The sequence below is a fragment of the Ursus americanus genome, chromosome 17 (assembly GCF_024610735.1).
Source record: "Ursus americanus isolate L20-20 chromosome 17, mUrsAme1.1.p, whole genome shotgun sequence".
NCBI classification, from domain to species: Eukaryota; Metazoa; Chordata; class Mammalia; order Carnivora; family Ursidae; genus Ursus; species Ursus americanus.
The window spans coordinates 12,282,082-12,305,492 of NC_142143.1; the positions used below are offsets into that span (position 1 = coordinate 12,282,082).

The following is a 23,411-nucleotide window of genomic DNA, read 5'->3' on the forward strand; positions in this document are numbered from 1 at the left end:
CCGGGCCCCAGGCGCGGCAGGGCTGCCTGGCCTCGACCCCGCAAGTCGCCGGCCCAGACGCCAAGCCCCGGTCTCCTGGTCCTGAGAGAATGGACTTCTAGTCCGTCTCCGGTATCCGTGTCCCGAGAGCCCGGTGAGCCAGGAGGGAGTAGGCAGGGGCCCAGGAGCCACGACCCGGGCTGGGGAGGCGACGAGGGAGACAGGCAAGGGGCCCAAAGACGGTAAAACCACGCAGCCCCCTCCACCCCCAAAACTTTCTCCCTGGATTCGCGACCCCAGCAGCCACAGATTGGCTGAGTCGCGGCCGCCCGGACCCGCCCTCTCTCTTCAACTATTGGCTAGCGTAGACATCCATCACAAGCCGAGGCTTCCTAATGGACCACGGCTTTAGTCAATCAAGGTAGGCGGGAGGCTGGGCGGGGCCAGGTCGGGGAGCGACACGCCAGCCTCGTTACCCTCCCAACCTCCCTCCAGAGGGTGGCTTGGGACCTGGAGGGACCCCGGGGGACTGAGGCCGGGTGTGGGGCCCTGCGACGGGGCTAGGCGGGGCTCCGGGGACTCACCAATGCGCTGTCCCACCGGAGAGCTGAACGGGTTCCCCAGGAGAAAGTCCATCGCCGCGGCTGCCCCAGCCACCAACCCGGGGAATCAGCTGACAGCAACCGCCAGCGCCGCCGACCCGTCACGTGACGCGCCGGGCGGTCCGCGAGGGGACGTCCGTGGAGGCGGGGCGTAGGGAGTCGAGCGTGGCTACAGGCCCCGCCCCTGACGTGAAAGGTCGGGCGCCCAGAGGCGGAGGGCGATGACCTCACAGCCACTCGCTCGGCGTTTGCGGGCGTCACGCACGGCGTAGGGCTGGGGCTGATGTGGAGGGCGTGGCCCTCCAACCCGCGCCCCAGTGTTTTTTTAAGGGCGTGACTTAACACTCGGAGCTTCTGTCAAACGGGGTCTCAGAGCAGGGAGGGAAATGACTTGGGTAAGTTTACACAGCAAGCTCAGACCAGTTCTCACTCTAGTGACCTCACTAGACTCCGCCCCCATCGCTGGGGTTGACAGCATCTCTGGCCTGTTGTCTCCCTGCCCTGGTAGAGCCCTTCCTATCTGATGTCCAGGCCTCCCTGCTGCAAGATGCACCTTGCTTGCTGCCCAGATTTGCTTACCTCAGATTGGAGGCCAGCACCGGGGGATTGCTATCCCTTGACACAGAACCAACTCAGTGACCTGCAGCGAGGAATGGGCTTGAGGCCAGAGTGGCAGAAAGCACCCAGATGTCACAAGTGGGGCCTGGACCCATTTCTACCACTTACTGTGTGATTCAGACAACGAGCTTCCATTTTCTCCGGATGCTGGGATTAGATCAAGGACTGTATAACCTTTCTTTTTTCTTTTTTTTAGGTCACAGGCTCCTTTGAGAACTTGAAGAAAACCACCAACCTTTCGGAAGAGAAAAGGGCAGAGATACAATTTAACTTCAGGGAATTCTGGGGTCCCTGAAGTACAGCAGTAGACCCCAGGTTAAAAATTTTAAGAATCTCAAAGGCCTTTCCTAGTTCTAGGATTCTAGTATCTTCTTCAGCCTTCCTATGTACCATGTTTTAGATATTTCACCCACACATTAGATCGGATCTGACCTATTAGTTATGTTTTTTTCCTTTGATCATATGCAGTCCAAAAGACACAATAACCACTGCTTTGGTAGTCTGGGCTACTGCAGGGTGTTTTAGTATTTAATTGATCACAGTAATTGTGATTTTTTAATTGGAAAGGCAAGCAAATTGTACAAGTTTAGGATGATGGAGAACCTAAATTAGAACTTAATCACTTTCTTATGTTAACTTGAGCAGCCACAGGGGCTGATAGCTTTACTGTACAATATAAGAACTTTATGGAAGTCATGTGCTCCTGTGCTTTGAAGTGTTTTAATAATGCTCATGAGACCTATTCATAAATGCCCTTCTCCCCACTAGTCTAGCTACTCCGTGAGGGCTGGGATTCTGTCTACTTTGCTCACCACTATTGTCTAGCACAGTGACTGATATATGAAAATTTATTTATTTTTGAAGATTTTATTTATTTGAGAGACAGAGAGAACACGAGTGGGGGGAGGGGCAGAGGGAGAGGGACAAGCAGAGCCCCCTGCCGAGCAGGGCTAGATCCCAGGACCCTGAGATCACGACCTGAAGTCAGATGCTTAACTGACTGAGCCACCCAGGTGCCCCTGAAAATTTAAATCAATCTACCAAATAATGGTATTTGGACTATAAAGGGGGGAATGTACATTTAAGATGACTTCCATGTCAGGTACCTTCCATGTTTTTCATTAAGCATATTGCTTGTTTGTATGGAGGATATTTTGGCATAAACTTCTTTTGGATTCTTCCATTAGCAACCTTTAACATGCTCATGTTGGTGGTGATTTACCTGAATAAGGTTCTTGCTTCCTTGCACCACTCTGGTTTAAAGTGATTATGGGCAGATCTTGGCTTTATTGAGAATAAAACAGCCACAAGTTGTATGGGAAAAAGCAGAAACAATCCACATACTCCCAAACAGGGAGTGGAATCATATCACCTTCATGCAAACAGAATAGTATATAGCTCTTCAGTTAAAAGTGGAAATATGTGGATTTGTCAACACAATAGATAGGAATGTAAGTGGCAAACACTAAGTGTAGTACAAAACTGATAAAAACTACGTTTTAAAAGTGATTGCTAAGGGGCACCTGGCTGACTCAGTTGGTAGAGCACGTGACTCTTGTTCTCAGGGTCCTGAGTTCAAACTCCATGTTGGGCATAGAGCCTAATTTTTTTTTTTAAGATTTTATTTATTTATTTGATACAGAGAGAGCACGAGCACGGGATAAGGACAGAGAGAGAGGGAGAAGCAGACTCCCCGCTGAGCAGGGAGTCCGATGTGGGACTTGATCCCAGGACCCTGGGATCATGACCTGAGCCAAGGGTAGATACTTAACTGACTGAGCTACCCAGGAGTCCCGAGCCTATTTTTTCATTTTTTATTTTCGTTAAAAGTGTTCGTTAACATGGGGCGCCTGGGTGGCGCAGTTGTTAAGCATCTGCCTTCGGCTCAGGGCGTGATCCGTGTTCTGGGATCGAGCCCTACATCAGGCTCCTCTGCTAGGAGCCTGCTTCTTCCTCTCCCACTCCCCCTGCTGTGTTCCCTCTCTCGCTGGCTGTCTCTTTGTCAAATAAATAAATAAAATCTTAAAAAAAAAAAAAGTTCATTAACAAGGAACAAACTCATTTAGTAAACATCTGTTTTAATTTTTTAAGTATTTTAGTAATATTGATATCAAATGCCTTCTTGAGGGTAGATATGTTCCTAAAACTGACATATTGCATAAATGGAATGTAATCTATTATATCCTTCAAGTCCTTGTAGACATAAGTCAAGATCCTCTGCCTCCAAAGTTGAAAGACAATAGTATGACAAGAAAAGTGAGGCCCGTGGGGCACCTGGGTGGCCCAGTTGTTAAGCGTCTGTCTTCAGCTCAGGTCATGATCCTGGGGTCCTGGGATGGAGCCTCACATCAGGCTCCCTGCTGAGCGGGAAGCCTGCTTCTCCCTCCCGCTCCCCCTGCTGGTGTTCCTTCTCTCGCTGTGTCTCTCTCTGTCCAATAAATAAATAAAATCTTAAAAAAAAAAAAAAAAAAAGAGGCCCATTTAGTAAAAGCCAGCCAGGACAAGCAGACATTTGAACAATGGAAAAGTCCTGGATAGTCTTCCTATGATCTCATTTGCTCAGGACTATAGATAACAGAGAAGGATTCGGATGGATTCCATATGTGATCCCACTGTGAAAGTGGTTTGGGGCAGAAGAGAGCCTAGGCCCTGGGTCAGCTGTGCCAGTGTGCTGCTTCTGGCTTTGCCATTTACTAGCTGTGTGACCCGAGGAAGAGCACTTTTCTGCATTTGTCTCATTTGTAAAGGGGGTAACACTCATAAGGCTTGTGTGATGATTAAGCAAGAGAAAACATGCAAATCGCTTTCTCCTAGTCACTCAGCAGCCTTGGTCTCTTTCTTGTAGCCTCAAGAGGTCAGCCTTCCCAGTGAGTGAATATCGGGTTTGCATTGAAATTTTTACCTTGAGAGGTCAGATCTCAATATATTTAATGTTGTGTTACCAGACACTCATGTTAGGCTGGCCAGCTGTAGATGTGGAGGTGGGAGCGACCGTAACACTATTTTACTGGTGGGACTTCAGACGCCTATAAAGACCAAGTGACCTACCCAACATCACTCATTTAGTCAGGACAGGACTGAAACAGCATGAAATATATCATGTCTAAACACATGGTTCAGATGTGACCCTTAATACACGACTGCTATTTTCTTGTGTTAGCCCAACACTGTGGTGTATATACAACTTCATTTAGTTTGCAAGAGAGAGAACACAAGACTCTACAATGTAAAAGTTAGTAGAGACAGAGCAAGATGTATGTTAGGAAAATGGCTAAGATCAGAAACTTGGCCTCTATTCCAGACAGATTTTCGTTTTAAGAAAATCATGGTGGGATATAGGTGGAAAATGACAGGTTTTAGAATTTCATAGCAACTTGGTCAGCAACAGGGAAAAGATACCCGAGACCCGACTACAAATATTAAAAATGTGATTTTTAATAATATAAGTACAAAATTTTATTTCTTTATACAACTGTAATGGGATTTGGATCAAACCGCTAGAATTTATTTAAAAAACAAAATAAAACAATGATATAAAAACTGCAAGAAGGTCTGAATCCAAAGTTTTTCCTCTAGTAGTACCAAATACCACAAGGTACAGATTATTATACAAATGTGTACAAATTTAAATACAAATACAACAGGGTTGGGTTTTAAAGGAAAACAAACAAAAAGCAGGTCCTCATCAGGATTTCATTAATGTGCACAAATGACAAGGGTAGGACTAACTTCTTCCACACTAATCCATGTCTTCAAGGCCCCTCGTTGATAGACCCTGTGTCAAACAGTAAACTTCCATGGTTACAGATGAGGCATAGCACAGGGTCTAACACACGAAATCAAACCCAGATTTCTGCTCTTCTTGATTTTGGTTCCCAAACATACCCGTTTCCTTGTTTCCCCAATTAAACTTCACAACTGCTCTGAGCTGAGGGCTGATCAGCAGCCAGAGTACCATCAGGAAACAAAGCCCCTTGACCACACTGGTGGGGAGAAGGGAAGGGATTAAGTCAGATGCAGGCTGGCTGCGCGGTCCTCAAAGATCTACTTTGACGCTGTAGTGCTCCGTCTAGGCCAGGGGAGGAAAGCACAGTTACCCCGGAGCTTGGTTTTGTCAGGGAATCTCATACCAGATTGAAAAACAACCCTGAAGTGCTCAACTGTCTTCTTTGGAACTGGGAAGCGAAAGTCTGGTTCTTTGGAAAAGTGGGCAGCTGGGAATGGTAACATTCCTTTTAATTTTGCTTTCTTGACATTATTGAATTATAAACAATTAGAATCCTGACATAATGATTCCTTTTTGAGGCACGATACCTTAAAATGTAGATGATTTGGAGTTTTCAGAGGAGACCAGAGGAAAGAAGGAGGGAAGAAATGACAAATCTGTATCTTCCACATGCTGTTGCTGGTGGAGGCTTTTGTTATTAAATTATATATACAGAAATTTACAGGATAAATTAAACTCTAAGAGATTTTAAAGAGTTAAATACACATAATTAAAACACATTCACACGCGCACATAAATAAACCTACATGAGAATTGAGTACTTTTTTTGCAATTCACTTATGTGTGGAATGCAGAACACTGGGTATCTATCTGCCCACCAGGGGAGCCAACAGGATGAACCCAAGAATCATGCTGGGCAAAGTTCATCTTCCCCAACCATCAAGCAACGAAGCAGCAAAACCTGTGAGGACTCAGTGACTAAGCTAATGCTGCCGATGGAAGATACCAGCAATTAGTTCTGCAGATGGAATATTCTGGGTCAGCTCACAATATACACAATTCAACTTGTGTAGTAACAACTTTACCCTCTCCAAGGTGTTTTATACTGCTGGGGCTCACGTAACTCCCTGGCCCCTACTGAGGCTGCTAATGGTACCAATGATTACAAGAAATTTTGAGACACGGACACCTGTATGGCAGGAATTGGAATGAACCCCCTACGAAGTTCACCGAAGCCACTGCAGTAACTGTAAGATGGGAACGATTTCATCACTTCCTACCTAGGTCACTTCAAGTTGAAAGGCTTTGTACGTCAACTGGCATCTTCCCATAATCTTTCCTATTACATTTCCGACTGTAAGACAGGTAAGGCAAATGGTCAGTGATGGGTCTGGAGGTACAACTGAGTTTGGAAAAAAATCACATTTTAGCTGTCCATAAAGAGATGCCCTTGGCACCCAGAACAAGCCCCCAGCCCCCAAGTTACATTGATTTTTAAGGCAGATTTATCCACCACAGAGGAAAAAAGAATCCCAAGCCCATATTCATGCCAAGGTTTCTTCTTGGCTAAACCTTTGCCACTTCATAAAATTATTAAAAGCAAAGTAGTTACAGTCCTATGTATATATTGTACATTATATATATATATATATGTATGTATGTATATATATAAAAATTTAAAACCTACACCCGGAGGCCAGTGAAGGGATCTGGAACAGTCATATATACACAAACCAGCAATGGGGGAGGATAAGGTCTCTGTCCTGGGACTCCTCGCTGTCACAGTCCAGGCATGATGTAAGCAATGTTGTCTAGTGTGTTTGACTGCAAAACAAGGGAAAAGGTTCAGCTGAAGAGTACTTTACCTTAGTTCCCTGAGACCTATTTCTTTGTTCAGAGGAGACAGATGAGAAGGGAAACCGAGAGTTAGAGAAAGCGTGAGTGCGAAGTTGGCGCCCTGCTGTGTACTCCACTAGGAGCTTCTCTGCTGGCTCTTCCCATGAATCCTCGTGGAGAAGAGGAAGAAGACTCCTGTACTTTCTTTGTTTGTAGAAGAGCAAATAGGCAACGAATTGCAGCCCCTCAAGGGCTAGAAGGCTTCCCTCCAAAGGACTGCTTAGGGAAATGGCACATTTTCTAGCAGCACTGAAGGCATGGTCTGGGCTCAGCAATACGGCACCACGTTTGTGGGCCAACAGACAGAGCGAGTGCCATCTCCCAGGAAGCCTTATGAGCCTGTGCCCGATAGAGCTCGTTAAGGCAGGACCTCTATGGCTCTTGAGGGCTCTGGCTGAAAAAATCCAAGGAAAACTCACCAAGACCTGTTTGGGGCAGCCGTTCAGTTCAGGTAGTTGTGTGGTCAGACACGCCAAGGGGCCAAGCGCACAGATAATGGAATCCAGAAGCACTGACAAGCTGCCGGACACAGCCACCATGCCCTGAAAGGAGAGCAGTAAGGGAGAGCAGGTTGTAACTCAGGTCCCACTCTTGATGCTCCCTCCACGTTCTGGTTGCTTTCCTCACATTGTTCTTTTAAGTCTTGCTAGTTTTCTGCAACTTGCAGCAGAAATGGAAGGTATCTGCTTTGATAACTCTGTAAGTTGTTTAAAAAGAAAACTTTTACAATACGTTCCCAGGTTCCTTTTCTGTATTCCTAACCCTCCTTACCCTCTGTGCGACCTAGGTCAGTCACTTAGACTAACCTACTCCGGAGAGCTCCTGGGGTGTCTTGTGGAGGTCACGTGCGCAGTTTCTTATGAACTCCACGAATATAGCTCAAATGCAGTAACTATGAGAGTTCTACAGCCCTACACACTAACATGTGACACACACATACGTGTACTTCTCCACCTATGTGGCTTTTTGATAGGTGACGATACCACTTTTCTGGGTCGAACTGTTCACTCTCAGAAAGAAGTGAATTGAGGGGCACCTGGGTGGCGCAGTCGTTAAGCATCTGCCTTCGGCTGAGGGCGTGATCCCAGCGTTATGGGATCGAGCCCCACATCAGGCTTCTCCGCTGGGAGCCTGCTTCTTCCTCTCCCACTCCCCCTGCTTGTGTTCCCTCTCTTGCTGGCTGTCTCTATCTCTTCAAATAAATAAAAATAAAAAATCTTAAAAAAAAAAAAAAGAAAGAAAGAAGTGAATTGAGTTCATTTCAAATTTTAACATCTTTTTTTTTTTTTTTTTTTAAAAGATTTTATTTATTTATTCGACAGAGATAGAGACAGCCAGCGAGAGAGGGAACACAAGCAGAGGGAGTAGGAGAGGAAGAAGCAGGCTCATAGCGGAGGAGCCTGATGTGGGGCTCGATCCCAGATCGCCAGGATCACGCCCTGAGCCGAAGGCAGACGCTTAACCGCTGTGCCACCCAGGCGCCCCTCAAATTTTAACATCTTGCACAATTCATAATGTCTCTCTCTCTCCTTGTGATTCAAATAGATAAGAAATAAGACTGCTTGCTGCCAGTGCGCCTGCCCAGCTCTGGTATCATCTGCTTTATCTAGAAGCACTATGGGACTATGCCATCTAGGGAGGCAGCAGAGTCCTTCGGAGAATGAGCTCTCGGCTCAGGACTGCTGGGTCCCCCACTCACTGCTTCCGTCTGGGGCAAGATGCTTCCTATGCTGTGCTGTAAACGAGCCTACGCAGAGGGGATTAAGGGAAAGAAAAGGTATAAGGTACTTGGGATGGTCCAAGTTACATGGTAAGTGCTCAAAAAGCATCAGAAATTATTATTATTATAACCAACATCTTCCTCTCCCAAACTGCATTTCTGGCTGTCTGGTAGGTTTCCCACTGTGTTTCCAGATCTCAACATGCTCTAAAGAGAAATCACCTCCTCTCCTCCTACAATTCCTTCTCTGCTGAAGTCACCACTACTCACACGACTGTCCAGTTTCAAGGCTTTGCCACAGTGGACTTTTCCTTACCCCTGTCCTAAGAAGGCTCCCCTCTCCTCTTCCCAAGGGAGGCTGTGCAGCAAAGGGTTAAGATTAGCATGGACCTCAAGATTGCATCACCAAATTCAAGCCTCTGTTTTAGCATTTGGAGCTGAACTCCAGAGTAAGTTACTTAGCCTAAGTCTGTTTTTTATTTCTGTAAAAGAGGGGGAACACAAATTCTGCCCCATAAAGCTGCGGTGTGAATTACATGAAAGAATCCACAAGAGGCACCTGAACCAAAGCTGGCTGAGGAAGCAGTCAGCCAGTTAGCAACTAATAATATTATTCCATTACTTTTGCCCTATAGTTAATTATAGCTAATATTTTATGTCTGACTCTCCTAATGAATTATAAGCAACTCGAGGGCAGGAATCATGTCCTATTCCTTTTTATATCCTCTCAAGAACTACTGGTGCTCTGCACACAGTAAGTCCTCAATAAATATTTGTTGAATTAATTCAAATCTTTGTCATTTCTGGACTGCATTATTGTTCTATACCTTCTCCCCAATTCTGGTCTCTTTTCACTCCCAATGTGAAACAGAAGATATTTCCAGAGAAAACCAAATGCAAGCTCTGATCACATCCCTCCCTACTCAAAAAAAAAAAAAAAAAAAAAAAAAAAAAATCCCTGCAGTTCCTCCACAGCAGAGTATAAACATTTGAGAGCATCCAAGTCCTTTTGTAATTTGGGCTATGGCCTTAATTTTTAGCCTTCTTCCACCTTACATGTTGGATATTCTAGATTTTCATCATTTAAGCAGTAAAACCCTTTTTTCAAATAAAACCTGATGTGGAAGAAACAAAACAGATGAGGAATGGGAAAACAAAAAGAGAGAGATGGGGTGCCTGGGTGGCTCAGTTGGTTGAACGTCCAACTCTTGGTTTTGGCTCAGGTTGAGATCTCAGGGCTCTGAGGTCAAGCCCCATGTCGGGGCACTGCACTCAGTGTGGAGTCTGCTTGAGATTCTCTCTCCCTCTCCCCTGCCCCCCTGCTCGTGCTCTCTCAAATAAATGAAATCCTTAAAAAAAAGAGAGAGAGAGAGAGAGACAAACCAAGAAACAGACTCTTAACTATAAAGAACTGATGGTTACCAAAAGGGAGGTGGGCAGGGGGATGAGTAAAACAGGTGATGGGGGTTCAGAAGTGCATTTGTTGTGATGAGCACAAGGTGAGTATGAAGTGCTGAATCACTATACTGTACGCCTGAAACTAATATTATACAGTATGTTAACTAACTGCATTAAGGTTTTTAATTTTTAATTTTTTAAAAAAGATTTTATTTATTTATTTGTCAGAGAGAAAGAGAAAGAGCACAAGCAGGGGGAGTGACAGGCAGAGGGAGAAGCAGGCTGCCCGCTGAGCAAGGAGCCAGATGTGGGACTTGATCCCAGGACCCCGGGTCATGACCTGAGCTGAAGGCAGACGCTTAACCGACTTGAGCCACCCAGGTATCCCAACTAACTGGAACTTAAAAAAACTTAAAAGAAGCCCTGATGGAGAATCCCAATATGTGAAACAGCTAGAAGATCTGCTTAAAGTGGGAGTGAGGGTCTATGGCCCCACTGGGGCTCCTCTCATCCATCTCTGCAGAAGACTACAAGGTCGAGAAACAGAGATGTGCACCATTTTCTGGTTTTGTGGTCTCTCTCCAAAGTCTTCACGAGACAAAACCCTCCAGATCCTTTCAGGGCCTGTTGGAAGAGCACCTCCCTTTGACAAAACCTCCTGACTCCCCCTAACTCTCTTTGTTCTTTAGCTACTCTCGCTGCACCAGTGAGCACAGAGCAACAGAGGGAGATAGGGTTAGGAGCAACGCATGCTGGGCTCTGCCACAGGGTGTCAACTTGTAATAGTCACTTAATTTTATTAGGCTCCTGGTATCCAAACTATAAATGAGTGACTTGTAGACATCGATGCTCCTTAAAGCATAGTATGTATTTCAGGTGGCATATGGGTGAAAATTAATTATTCTGACATACCAATCGTGATGTACTATATTAGACAAAAATTATAATATCAGACTTGTGACATCAAGGATATCATTGTGAAAGCTTGGTTAGACTTATTCAAATAAAAATACAAGGTAAATAACAGTGTGAGTGGTGCAAGGAAATTGCAAAATTGTGAGGATACACGCAAGTAACTGAAGTCTGGGAAAAAGCAGACTGCAGGGGGATGGGGAACTACTGCTAATGGGTGTGGAGTTTCTTTCGCGAGTAACAAAAATGCTCTGGAATTAGGTACCTATGGGGCCATGATTCTGTGAATATACTGAAAACCACTAAATCCTACAGTATGAAAAGGTGAACTTCATGGTGTGTGAACTAGATCTTGATAAGACCATTTGTTACATAAAATAAAGTGGCTGGAAAACCCGTGCAAGTCCTTCTCTTTTCCAGTCACATGTATGTGTAACTCTCCAAGCAGCTGCTCATAGAACTGGCTTGTTTTAACTGCTGATTATGTACATACTCTACCTCTGCAATGAGACTCTAAGTTTCCTAAGGATATCATCAGGAAGAGAGTCAGATTTTCTACTCCCCAAGTTTTGGAATAATGTCTAGGTAGTCAACAAATATTTAGTAAACTAAATGGAAATATCAGGGGAAGTGGAATATGGAAAGGGCATAAAACAAATCATTTTTACCTCTACCTTTTTAGGAAACTAAGAATCATTAAATATGAAAAATAAATAAGGATCCCAGAATATTCTACTCTGGAAATATCTATATCTTTTAAATGTCTGAGTCTATATGAAAATATCCTAGCTGTTTTGAAATCTGCTAAATTATTGAAATTAACCAAAAAACTTGGATAACCTTCATCTTTTGTGGTCTTTGGCATTTTATTTGTTGAATAATAACTTAACTTCCAAAGAGAAGCAAGTGAATAGTTTTATATTCCTACACTGATTTCTCAGCTTAGAAATGGCTTTTGTAGCTGAGACTGATTTCCTTGCTGGAATGTCCTATTAGGACCCAGTGGAAAACTGAAATACTACACTACTGAGTTAGCCAAAGGGGCAATATGATTAGAAACTGAGTATGGTAATAGAAATGGAACATGACAGCTTTGCAGGTTAAGTGATTTTGAAATTGAAGCTTAAAAGGACAAAGATCTCCCTAGGGCACACACTGGTGTGTAATTCAACATGGAGTAATGAAGAGCTTGAGAACCTCAATTTCCCTATTTGCTACCTATTTTCTTTTCTTTTCTTTTTTTTTAAGATTTATTTATTTATTTTAGAGAGTGTAAGAGAGAGCATATGGGTGAGGGGGTGGGGAAAGGGGCAGAGGGAAAAGGAGAGAAAGTTTTAAGCAAAATCTGCGCTCAGTGTGGAGCCCGATGTGGGGCTTGATTTCACAACCCTGAGATCACGACCTGAACCAAAACCAAGAGTCAGGTGCTGTGCCACCCAGGTGCCCCTTGCTACCCACCCATTTTCAAAGAAGTAGAGGCACTCTTAATCCCCTATACAGTTTACCTGTCTATCCAAGACCTTACTGGAAACGTGCAGAAAAATTCAAACTGTCTTAGAAGGACAAATGATTAAAACTTCCGTGGGATTTGTATTCATTTTTCCCATTGCATTTAAAAAAAAAACAAAATGAGTTACAGGATCATATGTCGATTGTATCTCAATAAAAACTGGGAAAAAAAAGTTATAGGAGATTCAAAAAAAGCCACTGTTCAATAGGATGGTGTAAGTGTGAACTTTAAGAGCCAGTAGGAAGATTCCAAGTCTCTAGGCGTTTTTACTAGCATATATCTTCTTTGTCATTGTCTCCTGAGCATCTGGTATAACCTAGCGCCCAGCAGTAGTTGCTCAATGGATGCACGTGGAAGGAGTAAACGGCTTCACATCCTATCAGAAACACGTACGCTGACAGTCACACTCACCTCAGTTTCCTGCAGGCGGTGCCCTATGAGGCTTAGGGACTCTCCCAGCAGCTGTAGATGAGCAGCGACATCAATGGGCTCTGTCTCAGGGGCTTTGGCTGGAGAGGCTGGCAACAGCATGGTGGTGGGCGGGGATTTCTTTTGGGGTGACAGTACTCCTGCAGAGGAAGCTGAGAACAGAGACGAAATAGAGAGATAAAGCTTGCCTATGGCCTGGAACAGCACAAAAATGTTCTTCCTGCTTTTTCCCCTTTTAGGAGTTATACCAGGCATTAGCAAAACTATGGACTGTGGGCCAAATCTGGCCCACGACTTGTTTTTGTACAGCCTGTGGGCTAAGAATGGCTTTATATTTTTAAATGGTTGTAGAAAAAATAAAGAATATGACACAAAGTGCCCATGGACCACGAGACCTCAAGTGTTCACTCTGGTCCTTTACAGAAAAAGTTTGCTGACTTCTGATTTACATTTTCTAAATTTTTTTTGCAACCTGTAATATTTGGTAGTAACATCCGGGTATCAAGATCTGCTTCTGATACAGGCTGCTCTCCCGATTCTGAGTAAGGAAGCAAGATTCACAACGCTCCAGGGAAGAGAGGGTCAGTCACTACCTTTCACTTTCACGGGAACTTCTGAGCAGGACGCTTTTCTTTTCACAGTTGTAGCTTCTGCTTTGTTCTGTTTGTGTTGCAGATACTGAGCTTTTTGCTTCCAAATCTGCAGTCAGATCAGGGCCAAATAAATTATGATAAGTGAAATGACAAGACATAAAAGGGAAAGCAGTTATGGGAGAGGAGAGTGAAGGAAAGAAAGGGAAGCCTGGAGCGGGGTGGGCAGGGGCTGAACGGCAACTCTGAAGCTGAAGGTTACTGAACAGGCCTGAAACGCTGACTACCGTGATATCTTAGTGGAGGACTCTACACGTTCCTCTGTGCTAATGGGCAGTCTCGGCATGGATTTTGAGATCACTCGCAGGTCGAAATGTAAAATCGTGGGGTAAACATGTGGCTCAGTATGCTGTCTGTGGGGTTCAAACAGTTCTTTTGACCTGCTCGTTGGCCACGCCAATCGCAGGATGACAATGACACGGAAAACGGGAACAAAAGATAACCTAACCTGGGTGACCCAAATGAATTCCCAGACCACCTTTACATCACCTGGCTGGAGGGTGACTGGGAATGATTCCAACAGAACTAGTTACCATGGTCTTCCTGGCTTCTCGATAGTGGGGTGCATTATTTGGTAAAGGCCAATGAGGATGACGACTTGCAACCTCACTCAGTGAGCACAGCCCATATTTTTTTCATAGGCAGTAACCAGGAGGCAGGCGACCTTCCTCCGTTCTCAGATCTGGCATCTCCAGTGGCTGTTTGTAGGAAAGGGCTGATTCGAGATTCTCTTTTGATCCTTAATCACTGCCCAAGTTAGGTCATCTTTTGGCTCAAATGTAAGGTTGTCGGAAAACAACTGAGGTGAGGCTAGAGAAGACAGCCTTCCTGCAGCTGAATCCCCACTAGAGTAAACTGGCACCAGCCAGTGTTAACGCCCTCTGCCAAACCATTTTTTATTGATTTGTTAATTTTTTTTTTCACTGCTTTCACTGTTGGCTGGATGGGCTACAGGAGAACGACACATTTTGGAAGGCATAAAGCAATGAAAACTGTGTTCGTAAGGAAGTGTACTTACCAGTTTGTCCTTTTCCGGCAATTGCTTCCACACCTCAGCCAGTTTTTTACTAAGTTCCCCAAAATCTGGCATGAAAGAGTAAAAAAAACGTTAACACAGTAAAGGTTTGACTATAAACCAAACGGAAGATTGGTAAGAGCAAAAAATAGAAAAAGGATTTTCCAGCTCAAATTTAAATAGCACAGGGTTCTTTCAGAAAACCAAACTAAAACCCCATCACTTTTCTTGATTCTTATCTCTAGGGAGGGAAGGGGCTATTTTGGTGGTCATGAGACAGGCTCAAATTCTCACACATCTATTCTCCAGGGATTTATTCCTTAAGCATCTTATCCCTTAAGCATCTGGTGTCTTTTAATTCGATCTCATTTTACAGAGCTTATCCACTTAGGTTAAAGAAAACACTTTCTGTAGAATTTGATAAAAGCTGTTAGATTTTTAGCAAGTTTCAAGAGCACAGAACCAAAGAACTTCCCTCGAGGAGCCCAGAAGCAGTCCTCTAGATGCGCAACGTTGCCCTTCCATTTGTAGGGCAAGGTCATGCTTTATAAAGCACTCGGATCTTTCACGGTGCTTCATGTGTGCCTCACAACAACCTTGACGAGCACGTTGGGAAGTTATTGTACGCATTAGGCAAATGAGATCTGTAGAGGTGAAGTGACTTGTCAAGGTCTGTGGCGGAGTGTTTTTCTCACCTCACTAACTTCTGACACAGAGACAAATATGAGCAATGTAAGTCCTCCCGCCGTAACTCACACCCAAGGGCCAGGTTAAGGGAGAGGTCAGCTGTAGGATCTTGCAGACAAACAACTAGGATTTACATACTGTGCTTCAGAACATTTAATTTTACTCAGTTTCCCATTTTATCAGTTTAAGAGCTATAAACAGAAAGCTTATCTCTTTTATGGTGGGGGTGGACTAAGACCAAATCTAAAGTGACTTCAGAATCGAGGGGAAAAATGAGACTTGTATTATTTTAATACGATAGGAAGAAGTTGCCTGCTGACTGGCTGAATTAACTGCCCTGCTTCAGAGATACAAATGGAAAGTAACAAAACTGAAGACCGGAAATGTTCTTACCTATACCTGGATGGTCGGCCACGATGGTTACGCGATACTCTTTACAGAACACCTGGTAGGCTGACATGTTCTTCTTTTTTGGCTAGTGTCACAAAAATAGAACAGGGTAAGACTTCATTAGAACACAAGTCGAGTTACCCTGAATCCATGGTTAAAAACAGAAAAGAGACCTATACTTTCTCATCAAGGGAAGAGTTCTAAACCCCCAACCAGCTTCTAAAACAGGATAATTTTTAATTATAACTCATTTGTAATTATATTTAATATTTATTTAATAAAATCACATGCTAAATTATTTTTAGACTTTTCAGGTTGTTGCAGCTACTTGATAACTACTTATAAAGCCATTCATTCTTCCTACATAAATCCCATGTTACCTGTTTCTTTGAGAACCACATGCTGAGAAAACCTTTACTTCTCCTGGGCTATTTTTCTTGCCTTTGAAAAGAAGAACCATATAATTTCCCTTTACTTTGGGATCAGAAAGCCAAGAGCCAAATCTATGTTCGTTTTGTTCCTCTGGTTTTGATTTCTAGTCTTCTAAGTTTCCTGATCTTGCTTTTCCTGTTACTTGTAGCTTATCATTATTTTATTACTCACATTCTTGTGGTCCAGTGTGAGAAGTAAATAAATAACTGAAGACAATTCCTTGGTAGTCAGTGTAAGATGAACCATTCTTGCTTCAACAAACTGCTTTGTGCTACCTGAAGCATGTTTATTCTTCACTGTATTATGACACCTCCACAGCAGGGAGGGAAGAATGACAGGATTTAGCAAGGTAATATAGCAAAACGGAAAGAGCTTGGGCTTTGGATACCGCCAGATCTAGGTTAGAATCCTGACCATACTACTTATGAGCAACACAAAATGCTTCATTTCCCTGAGCTTTAGTTTCCCTGTGAGTGAAACGTGGATAATACCATTTAACTCAGAGGTGGGAATTACTCAAACAACATCTGGCACTTCAGTAGGTACTTGGTAACATTATTACAGTATTATTTCTCTGATAAACAGAATTTCAAGATGGCTCCCAAGGTTTCTACCCCCTGGTGTACACAGCCCTGCTTCTGGGCTGCTCGAGGGAAATTCTTTGGTTCCGTGCTCTTGAAACTTGCTAAAAATCTAACAGCTTTTATCAAGAGGGTGTAATGCCCTCTTGGTGAGTGAGGGCAGGACTGGTGAATATGGTGGGATATCACTCCTGTGATTGTTATATGGCAAAAGGGACTTCACAGCCATAGTTAAGGTCCCTAGTGAGTTGACCTTTAAAAAAAAAAAAAAAGATTTATTTATTTATTTGAGAGAGAGCGAGAGAGCACCCATGCATGTGGGTGGGCGGGGGAAGGGAGAGGGAGAGAGAGCAGACTGAGTGCAGAGCCTGATGTGGGGCTCGGTCTCACGATCCTGCAATCATGACCTGAGCTAAAATCAAGAGTTGGATACTTCACCAACTGAGACACCCTGGCACCCCACGTCCCTGGTGAGTTGAATGTGAGTCAGTCAAAAGGGAGAGTATCCTGAGTAAGCCTGACTTATCCCGGTAAGTCAGATGAGCCCTAGAAAGAGATGAGACACAACAGCAGACACCCTCTTGATGGCCTTGAACTTGAGGAAAACGGTTGCCACGAATTCTAAAACTGCGAGGAACTGAATGCTGCCGACAGCCTGAAGAGGACGTCTCACCTCAGAAGAGAACCCTGCTCTGGCCATTCAGTCTTGTGAGAGACCTAGCAGAGGACCCAGTCGAGCCCTGTCTGGACTTCTGATCTATGAGCTGTGAGATAATAGTGGATGTTGTTTTGAACTGCCAAATTTGTGGTAATTTGTTAGGCTACAATGGAAAACTACTATGAGTTCTTTTCTATTCCCTCTGTATTTTTCAAAATAGAAGCTATAGCAACCAAAAAGCCAATACAACCTTTTTTTTTTTTTAATTTAAATAAGGAATGTTGGTGAAGGATAATAGAGCAAACTCATTTGACCTCAACCAGATGAAGAAAACAGCAACAAGGTCTTTTACTTTAACTATTTCATCTAAATAGGGAAGGTCCTATTTTTTGTGTTACTGTGAAGCCAGTCTTGTTTTGAGATGCTACGGAAGCGAGTTCTGGGTGCTGCATCTTTGTTATTAATTTAGGAGCAGCTGCATATCCACAAATGTTCTAAGGGTTCTAACTAAGTTCCGATTCTTTCAAATCCCTCTTTATTGGGCCCCAGGTACAACGGAGCGGCCCTACACAGATGGGAGTTCATCTAAGTTCTATATTTGGCCATTTGCGAGAGAGAGAGATGGATTGATTAGTCTGGGTGATTCCGCGAACCTAATTCTTGTAGCCAGTGTGACAAACAGCATACATCTGCTTTCCCTAGATAGTTCCTACAGGTCTCTCTTAGTATGCAACTCACTACTCAAATGTGATTCTGATATTTGTAGCAAACATAATTTAAAAAATAGTATTTATGGCTCCTGAACCTATGCCAATGACTTTACCTGGTGCTGAGAAAAAACCAGCTGTGCCAGGCTGACATTCTGTTGGACTCAGAGTCTGTCAGCCTTTGTTGTGAAGCCGGCCTTTTTTTTTTTTTTTTAAGATTTTATTTATTTGACAGAGACAGCTAGCAAGAGAGGGAACACAAGCAGGGGGAGTGGGAGAGGAAGAAGCAGGCTCCCAGCAGAGGAGCCTGACGTGGGGCTCGATCCCAGAACACTGGGATCACAGCCTGAGCCGAAGGCAGACGCTTAACGACTGCGCCACCCAGGCGCCCCTTGAAGCCGGCCTTCTTAAGCGGTTTTCAGGGAAACTTGGACTACTTAAAATTCTCACCTTATGTGCTAACCTTAGAACCTAACCACTGTGCAAAATGCAACTCCCCTCTGTGGACCGAAAGTTTGGAATTGAAACTGAAGGGTTCAACCCTCTCCAGGGCACAGAAATTTTTCTAAATGTACTTTAGTAGTTAGAAATCTACAAATAACGGATGACCTCTATGCACACAAAACATTTCTACATGATTCCAAAGACAAGGCCAGTAATTCCACTCTAGACTTTGTAATGCGAGAAAACACACAGTATTGCAAGTGAATCACAGTGGTTACATGTGGTATAACAGGACTCTCCTTAATACAATGGTAATATTTCAAAACGTTGGATACTTTATTATTAGTAGCAAACGACTGCCAACAAATCCTCTTACTAAGTGTGACTCACAATGCTGTAATCATGCAGCCAGAAGCTCCTTTTAAGTGTTTGATAACATATACCACAATATCAAGACCTTTCACAGAGTAACTTCTTAATGCTCTTTATAAAGCAGTCATGTTTAAGTCTTGGGAAAGAACTCTTTGACAATCTGATGAAAATTCCTCTTCAACCCCACCCCAAACTCTAGTCTAAGAACATATTTTTTAAAGGATAAAACATCTGGGGCCTAAGGCAAAACATAGCTTGTAAATCTTAAAAATAAAACTTGGCTTGGGGCACCTGGGTGGCTGCCTCAGTTGGTTAAGACTCTTGGTTTCAGCTCAGGTTATGATCTCAGGGTCATGATATTGAGCCCTGTGTCGGGCTCCATGCTCAGCGCAGAGTCTGCTCAAGATTCTCTCTCCTTCCCCCTCTGTCCTTCCCCTACCTCGCGCCCATGCCCAAGAGCTGTCTCTTGCTCCAAAATAAATAAATACATAAATAAAACCTTAAAACAAAAACAAAAACAAGGGGTTCCTGGGTGGCTCAGCTGGTTAAGCATCCAACTCTTGATTTTGGCTCAGGTCATGATCTCAGGGTCATAAGACTGAGCCACGCATAGGGCTCCACACTGGGCGTGGAGCCTGCTTAAGATTCTCTCTTCCTCTCCCTCTGGCGAACCCCGCCCCCCCCCCCCATAAAACAAAAACAAAACCAAAAAACCCCAGCAAAAAATTGGCTTTCTTCTGCTGATAAGAACCCAATCGCCTCATTCATATTAATACTATGGGAGATGCTGTATAAACGCATTACCTGTAGAAATCCATTTAAACCTTACAACAGCCCTGGGAGGTAAATTCCATTAGTACTGCCATTTTATTTTTTGAATTTAAAAAATTTCTGAAGTACTCTTTCTGCCCAACAGGGGGCTCAAACTCATAACCCTGAGATCAAAGAGCTGTATGCTCTACTTACTGACTGAGCCAGTCAGGTGTCCCATTACTGCCATTTCAAAGATGAGGAAACCAAGCTCCAGAGCCATACACGTAGCAGTGGCAGGGCTAGCATCTGAACGCAGGCAGTCTGGCTTCAGAGCCCGCACTGGTAACCACGATACCATCTGACGTTCTTCTGAACTAACTTGGCTGCGATCCCTAAATCTGATCTGGCTAAAGACAAGGGTGCCAGAGAAGTCAGGTTTTCACACCAAAGCTTTTATTTGAACGATTCTGAATGGAAATCTTTCAAAAACATACTCTATACTTGTGCTATCTCTCACAATACACCACTGAATATAATTTGAACAACCTTTCTGTATCGGGGAAAGAGCATGGATCACGCAATCACGAAGACCTGGGTTCAGATTCCTGCTCTGCACCTGAAACAGGAGGGGGCCCTGGGCAGGTTATTTCACTTCTCTGAGCTTAGTTCTGTGACAAGGAGATGATACCGTCTTCGCCTCACTGGGTTCCTGTGAAAATTCACTGATACACCACAGATAAAACACTTAGTGCAGCGCTCAGGCCGTATTACAAACCACAGATATAGCTGTTCTTGTCGTAATGTACTAATTATGACTCAGCTCCTCTACCCTTTCCTAGAAGGCAGGCCCGCAGCGATTCTTCCGGCCTTTACCTGCTCACTCTAACCTTCTGCCAGCCCCACTTCAGTCACCCGGACTTCCTGTGGTTCTCTGAACATCCTTTGCCTTCTGGTATCTCAATACCTTCACACACACCTTTCACTCCTCAAAGGAAACACCTACTCCTCATTTCTACCGGATAGTTCCTATTTGGCCCTAAGATTCGGTTCAGATGATACAGCTCGCCTGAGGAAACCTTCTCTGACACCCCAGGCCTCCCTCGTACTCCCTGGGCACTCCGCACAGCCCTGCGCTGAGGCTCGGCTCACTGAAATGCTTTCCGGCCTCACTTCCTACACCTAGAGCCTTCGAGTTAACAGGATGCTGGCTGGCAGGGTGTCTTATTCATCTTTAATCCACAGCACCTGGCCAGTGCCCGGCACAACTCAACTGCAGAAGAAATATGCACTAGACGGATAACAAAGTCTCGGCACTGAGTGTGAGAAGGGCAGAGCGTGAATCCACAGGCTGGGTGCCAGTTTGCTCTTCTACAAAGCACAGAACAGGGGCAGGGAGGTCACGAGACTCATCCCCGGCCAGCGTTCCTTTCCCCAGCGCTCAGGAAGCGCTCCAACGAGCTGCAGGAAACTTGCTTTTGCTCCTTGCAGACCCTGTTTTCTTTCTAGATCTTCACGGTTGTCCAAATAGGTGAGATAAGTGCTGAGTCTGCTTCCTACAAGGTGGGTGTTATATTATAAAACAAAGCAAAACAAAAACAAAACCATAAAAACATAGGGTCCTTGCTTGGTCTAATATGCAAAATGACCGGATGAGAAAAAAAGCTTTAAAAAGATGTTTTCAAGCATACTTTAAGCTTTGGAAGAACCTGGGATAAAAAAACAGTAATTGTAACCACAGCTATTTACAGGGCCAGGCCCTGTGCGGCACGTGTTCCGTGTATCTGCTATTAATCTGAACAACTGCGCTTTACAAGTGAGCCATGAGGAAGCATCACCGAAGAACGAAGCAGGTAAGCAGCAGACTTGACAAGGACCCGAGTCGCCGTGCTTGAGCCCAAGCTGTCTGCACTTCCTTATACTCCGCCTCTTCGACTAAGAAACAACGGCTGTATGTCTCAGTGGGAAGGATCCCAGACACTAGCACATGGCATCGGTTTCCTTTGACCTAGAACCTACTTTTAGTTTTGACGAAGACACACGGGGCCGGACGACCATCTCTAGAAGTTTTAGAAGGCCATATGGTATAGTTCAAAGACTACGGGCGTGGGGTTAAAGAAACCTCTATTAAAATTCCAGCTCTGTGTCTTTTCTTCTCAGCTTCTTCCTCTGTCAAATGGGGCTACTGATACCTGTCAGTGAAGACTGTTAGCGATGCCAAATGCCTAGGATGTCATATGCCTAGACACATGGCAGGCACGCATAAGATGGGAGCTACTGACTTTTACCATTTATCGCTGTTGTCACTCTGAAGTTAAGTTTTACCAGAGGGAGAATGTGTGTAATACCATCACAAGTCTAGCTATAGCTGAGACTTCAGTGTATCACTTGATCAACAACAATGTCTGAGTGTGCCAGATACCAAGCCACCTGGCTGGCCTCAGCTTGCTTAGAGGAAACATGAACATTCTGGAAACATACAGATAACTGAAGGCATGCCCCGGAAGCGGCAATGTCACAGATATTATTTTGAGTGGTAGTGAGTGAATGGGCTTTTATTGATTCAGTGAAACCCAAAGTAAGGTATCTTTGCGATGTTACTGGCTCGTGTTCCTCCAATACAAAGACTTCCACTCCACTGGGATGATCTTAAAGGGGACATCATTAAGGTATGACCAGATGATTGCTCTAATCCTCAGAAAGCAGGATTCAACAACGAACCGACAGACAAGCAAACAAATAAAACCACAAAAAGCCTCTCCCCAAGCAAAACTCAGCACTGAGAGCGTTACCTTTCCCCGGACTGAGCCCAATCCCCTCGTCTCTATCAAGATTCTGTATCAAGACTTCTGCCCCCGCTGCCTTTGCTTCTCACTCCTGCGTGGACTCGGTCAGGCTGGCTCCCCTTCTCCCTGCTGCATTGGAATCCTCATCCTTTCTACTGGAGTCCAGTCTATTCTCAAACGGTCTGCTCCCTCACTTCTATGACACTGGCCCCTCTCTGGTTTCTCCTCCGACACCACTGCTCCCCCTTCCTTCTCCGGTGCCCTGAGCTACATGCTCTACAGGACTCTGCTCTGGGCTCTCCTCTTTCTTCCCTGCTCCTGGATTTCAGTTAGTGCACAGGAACACTCCGGCTCTCACCCAGTTTCAACTGCTCTACTGAGTTCCAGGTCTCGCATTTCCATTGCTCTCTAGAACTTCTCCTGCGATGATGACTGTAACAACTAACTTTTACTGAATGCTCATGAGTGTGCAAAGCTAGAGTTCCTGAACTCAGTTGGGTGCCCACGTGGGTTTTCATGTGTCACTTGCTTTTTACCAAAGCCATCAGAGAAGACCAGCTTTGAAAAGAGGTGGCAATATTGAAAGGAACGGAACATGATAAGAGGTTGCAACCATGAATTACCTTGAGCTAGTAGTTCCCAAGGTATCTGACCGATGCCACATACTGCTGTTTCTCTTGAAAATTTAATATATTTAAAATATCCAGTGGTGCCCCTGTGAGTTGGCTGTGGCCGCAGAGGGCCCTGGCACACTGTGGTCCTAAATAAACCCTTTTACATCTATGATCACCTCATTTAACCCTTAATAACCCAATCAGGTATGTCTGTTGTCATCCACACCTTCTGGATGGAGAAATTAGGCAACTTGCCCAACAGTACATAGCTTGTAAGTGGCATAGCCAGGATGTGAACTCAAGTGGTTTGGCTCCACAGCCCACACTCTTAACCTCAGATATGCTGAATCTCCTGATACTTATATCCTAAAATCTAACCTGACTTTTCTTATTCTCCCAAACCAGACATCCTCCTTGCTTGTCTACTTATTGTTCAGTCCTGGTCATAGGACCTAAACTAGAAACGGCACACAGAAGCTTTCAGCGTTCCTACCAGGTGGCTTTCCCATCTCTGCTCGCTGTAGTTGGGCGAAT

The 23,411-nt window shown here is 44.4% G+C and overlaps 2 protein-coding genes across 8 annotated transcripts in view; both read right to left on the reverse strand.

Annotated features, from left to right (window-relative positions):
- TOM1 (target of myb1 membrane trafficking protein) overlaps positions 1-723 on the reverse strand; it is a 39,557-nt gene extending 38,834 nt beyond the window's left edge. Inside the window, exon 1 of one of the 3 annotated variants that reach the window (XM_045779454.2) lies at positions 564-723. In XM_045779454.2, the coding sequence (XP_045635410.2) occupies positions 564-615 (52 nt within the window). In that variant the 5' untranslated portion in view covers positions 616-723. The remainder of the gene's footprint in view (positions 1-563) is intronic. The other 2 variants (XM_045779453.2, XM_045779455.2) reach the window with 2 other exon arrangements.
- A 3,887-nt stretch (positions 724-4,610) lies between these two features.
- Positions 4,611-23,411, reverse strand: part of HMGXB4 (HMG-box containing 4) — a 29,455-nt gene continuing 10,654 nt past the window's right edge. For 4 of the 5 annotated variants that reach the window (XM_045779711.2, XM_045779707.2, XM_045779713.2 and 1 more), the window contains 6 exons: positions 15,537-15,618; positions 14,460-14,524; positions 13,385-13,490; positions 12,774-12,943; positions 7,242-7,364; positions 4,611-6,750 (listed from right to left, as the gene is read on the reverse strand). In XM_045779711.2, the coding sequence (XP_045635667.2) occupies positions 6,706-6,750; positions 7,242-7,364; positions 12,774-12,943; positions 13,385-13,490; positions 14,460-14,524; positions 15,537-15,618 (591 nt within the window). In that variant the 3' untranslated portion in view covers positions 4,611-6,705. The remainder of the gene's footprint in view (positions 6,751-7,241; positions 7,365-12,773; positions 12,944-13,384; positions 13,491-14,459; positions 14,525-15,536; positions 15,619-23,411) is intronic. The other variant, XR_015727097.1, reaches the window with a different exon arrangement.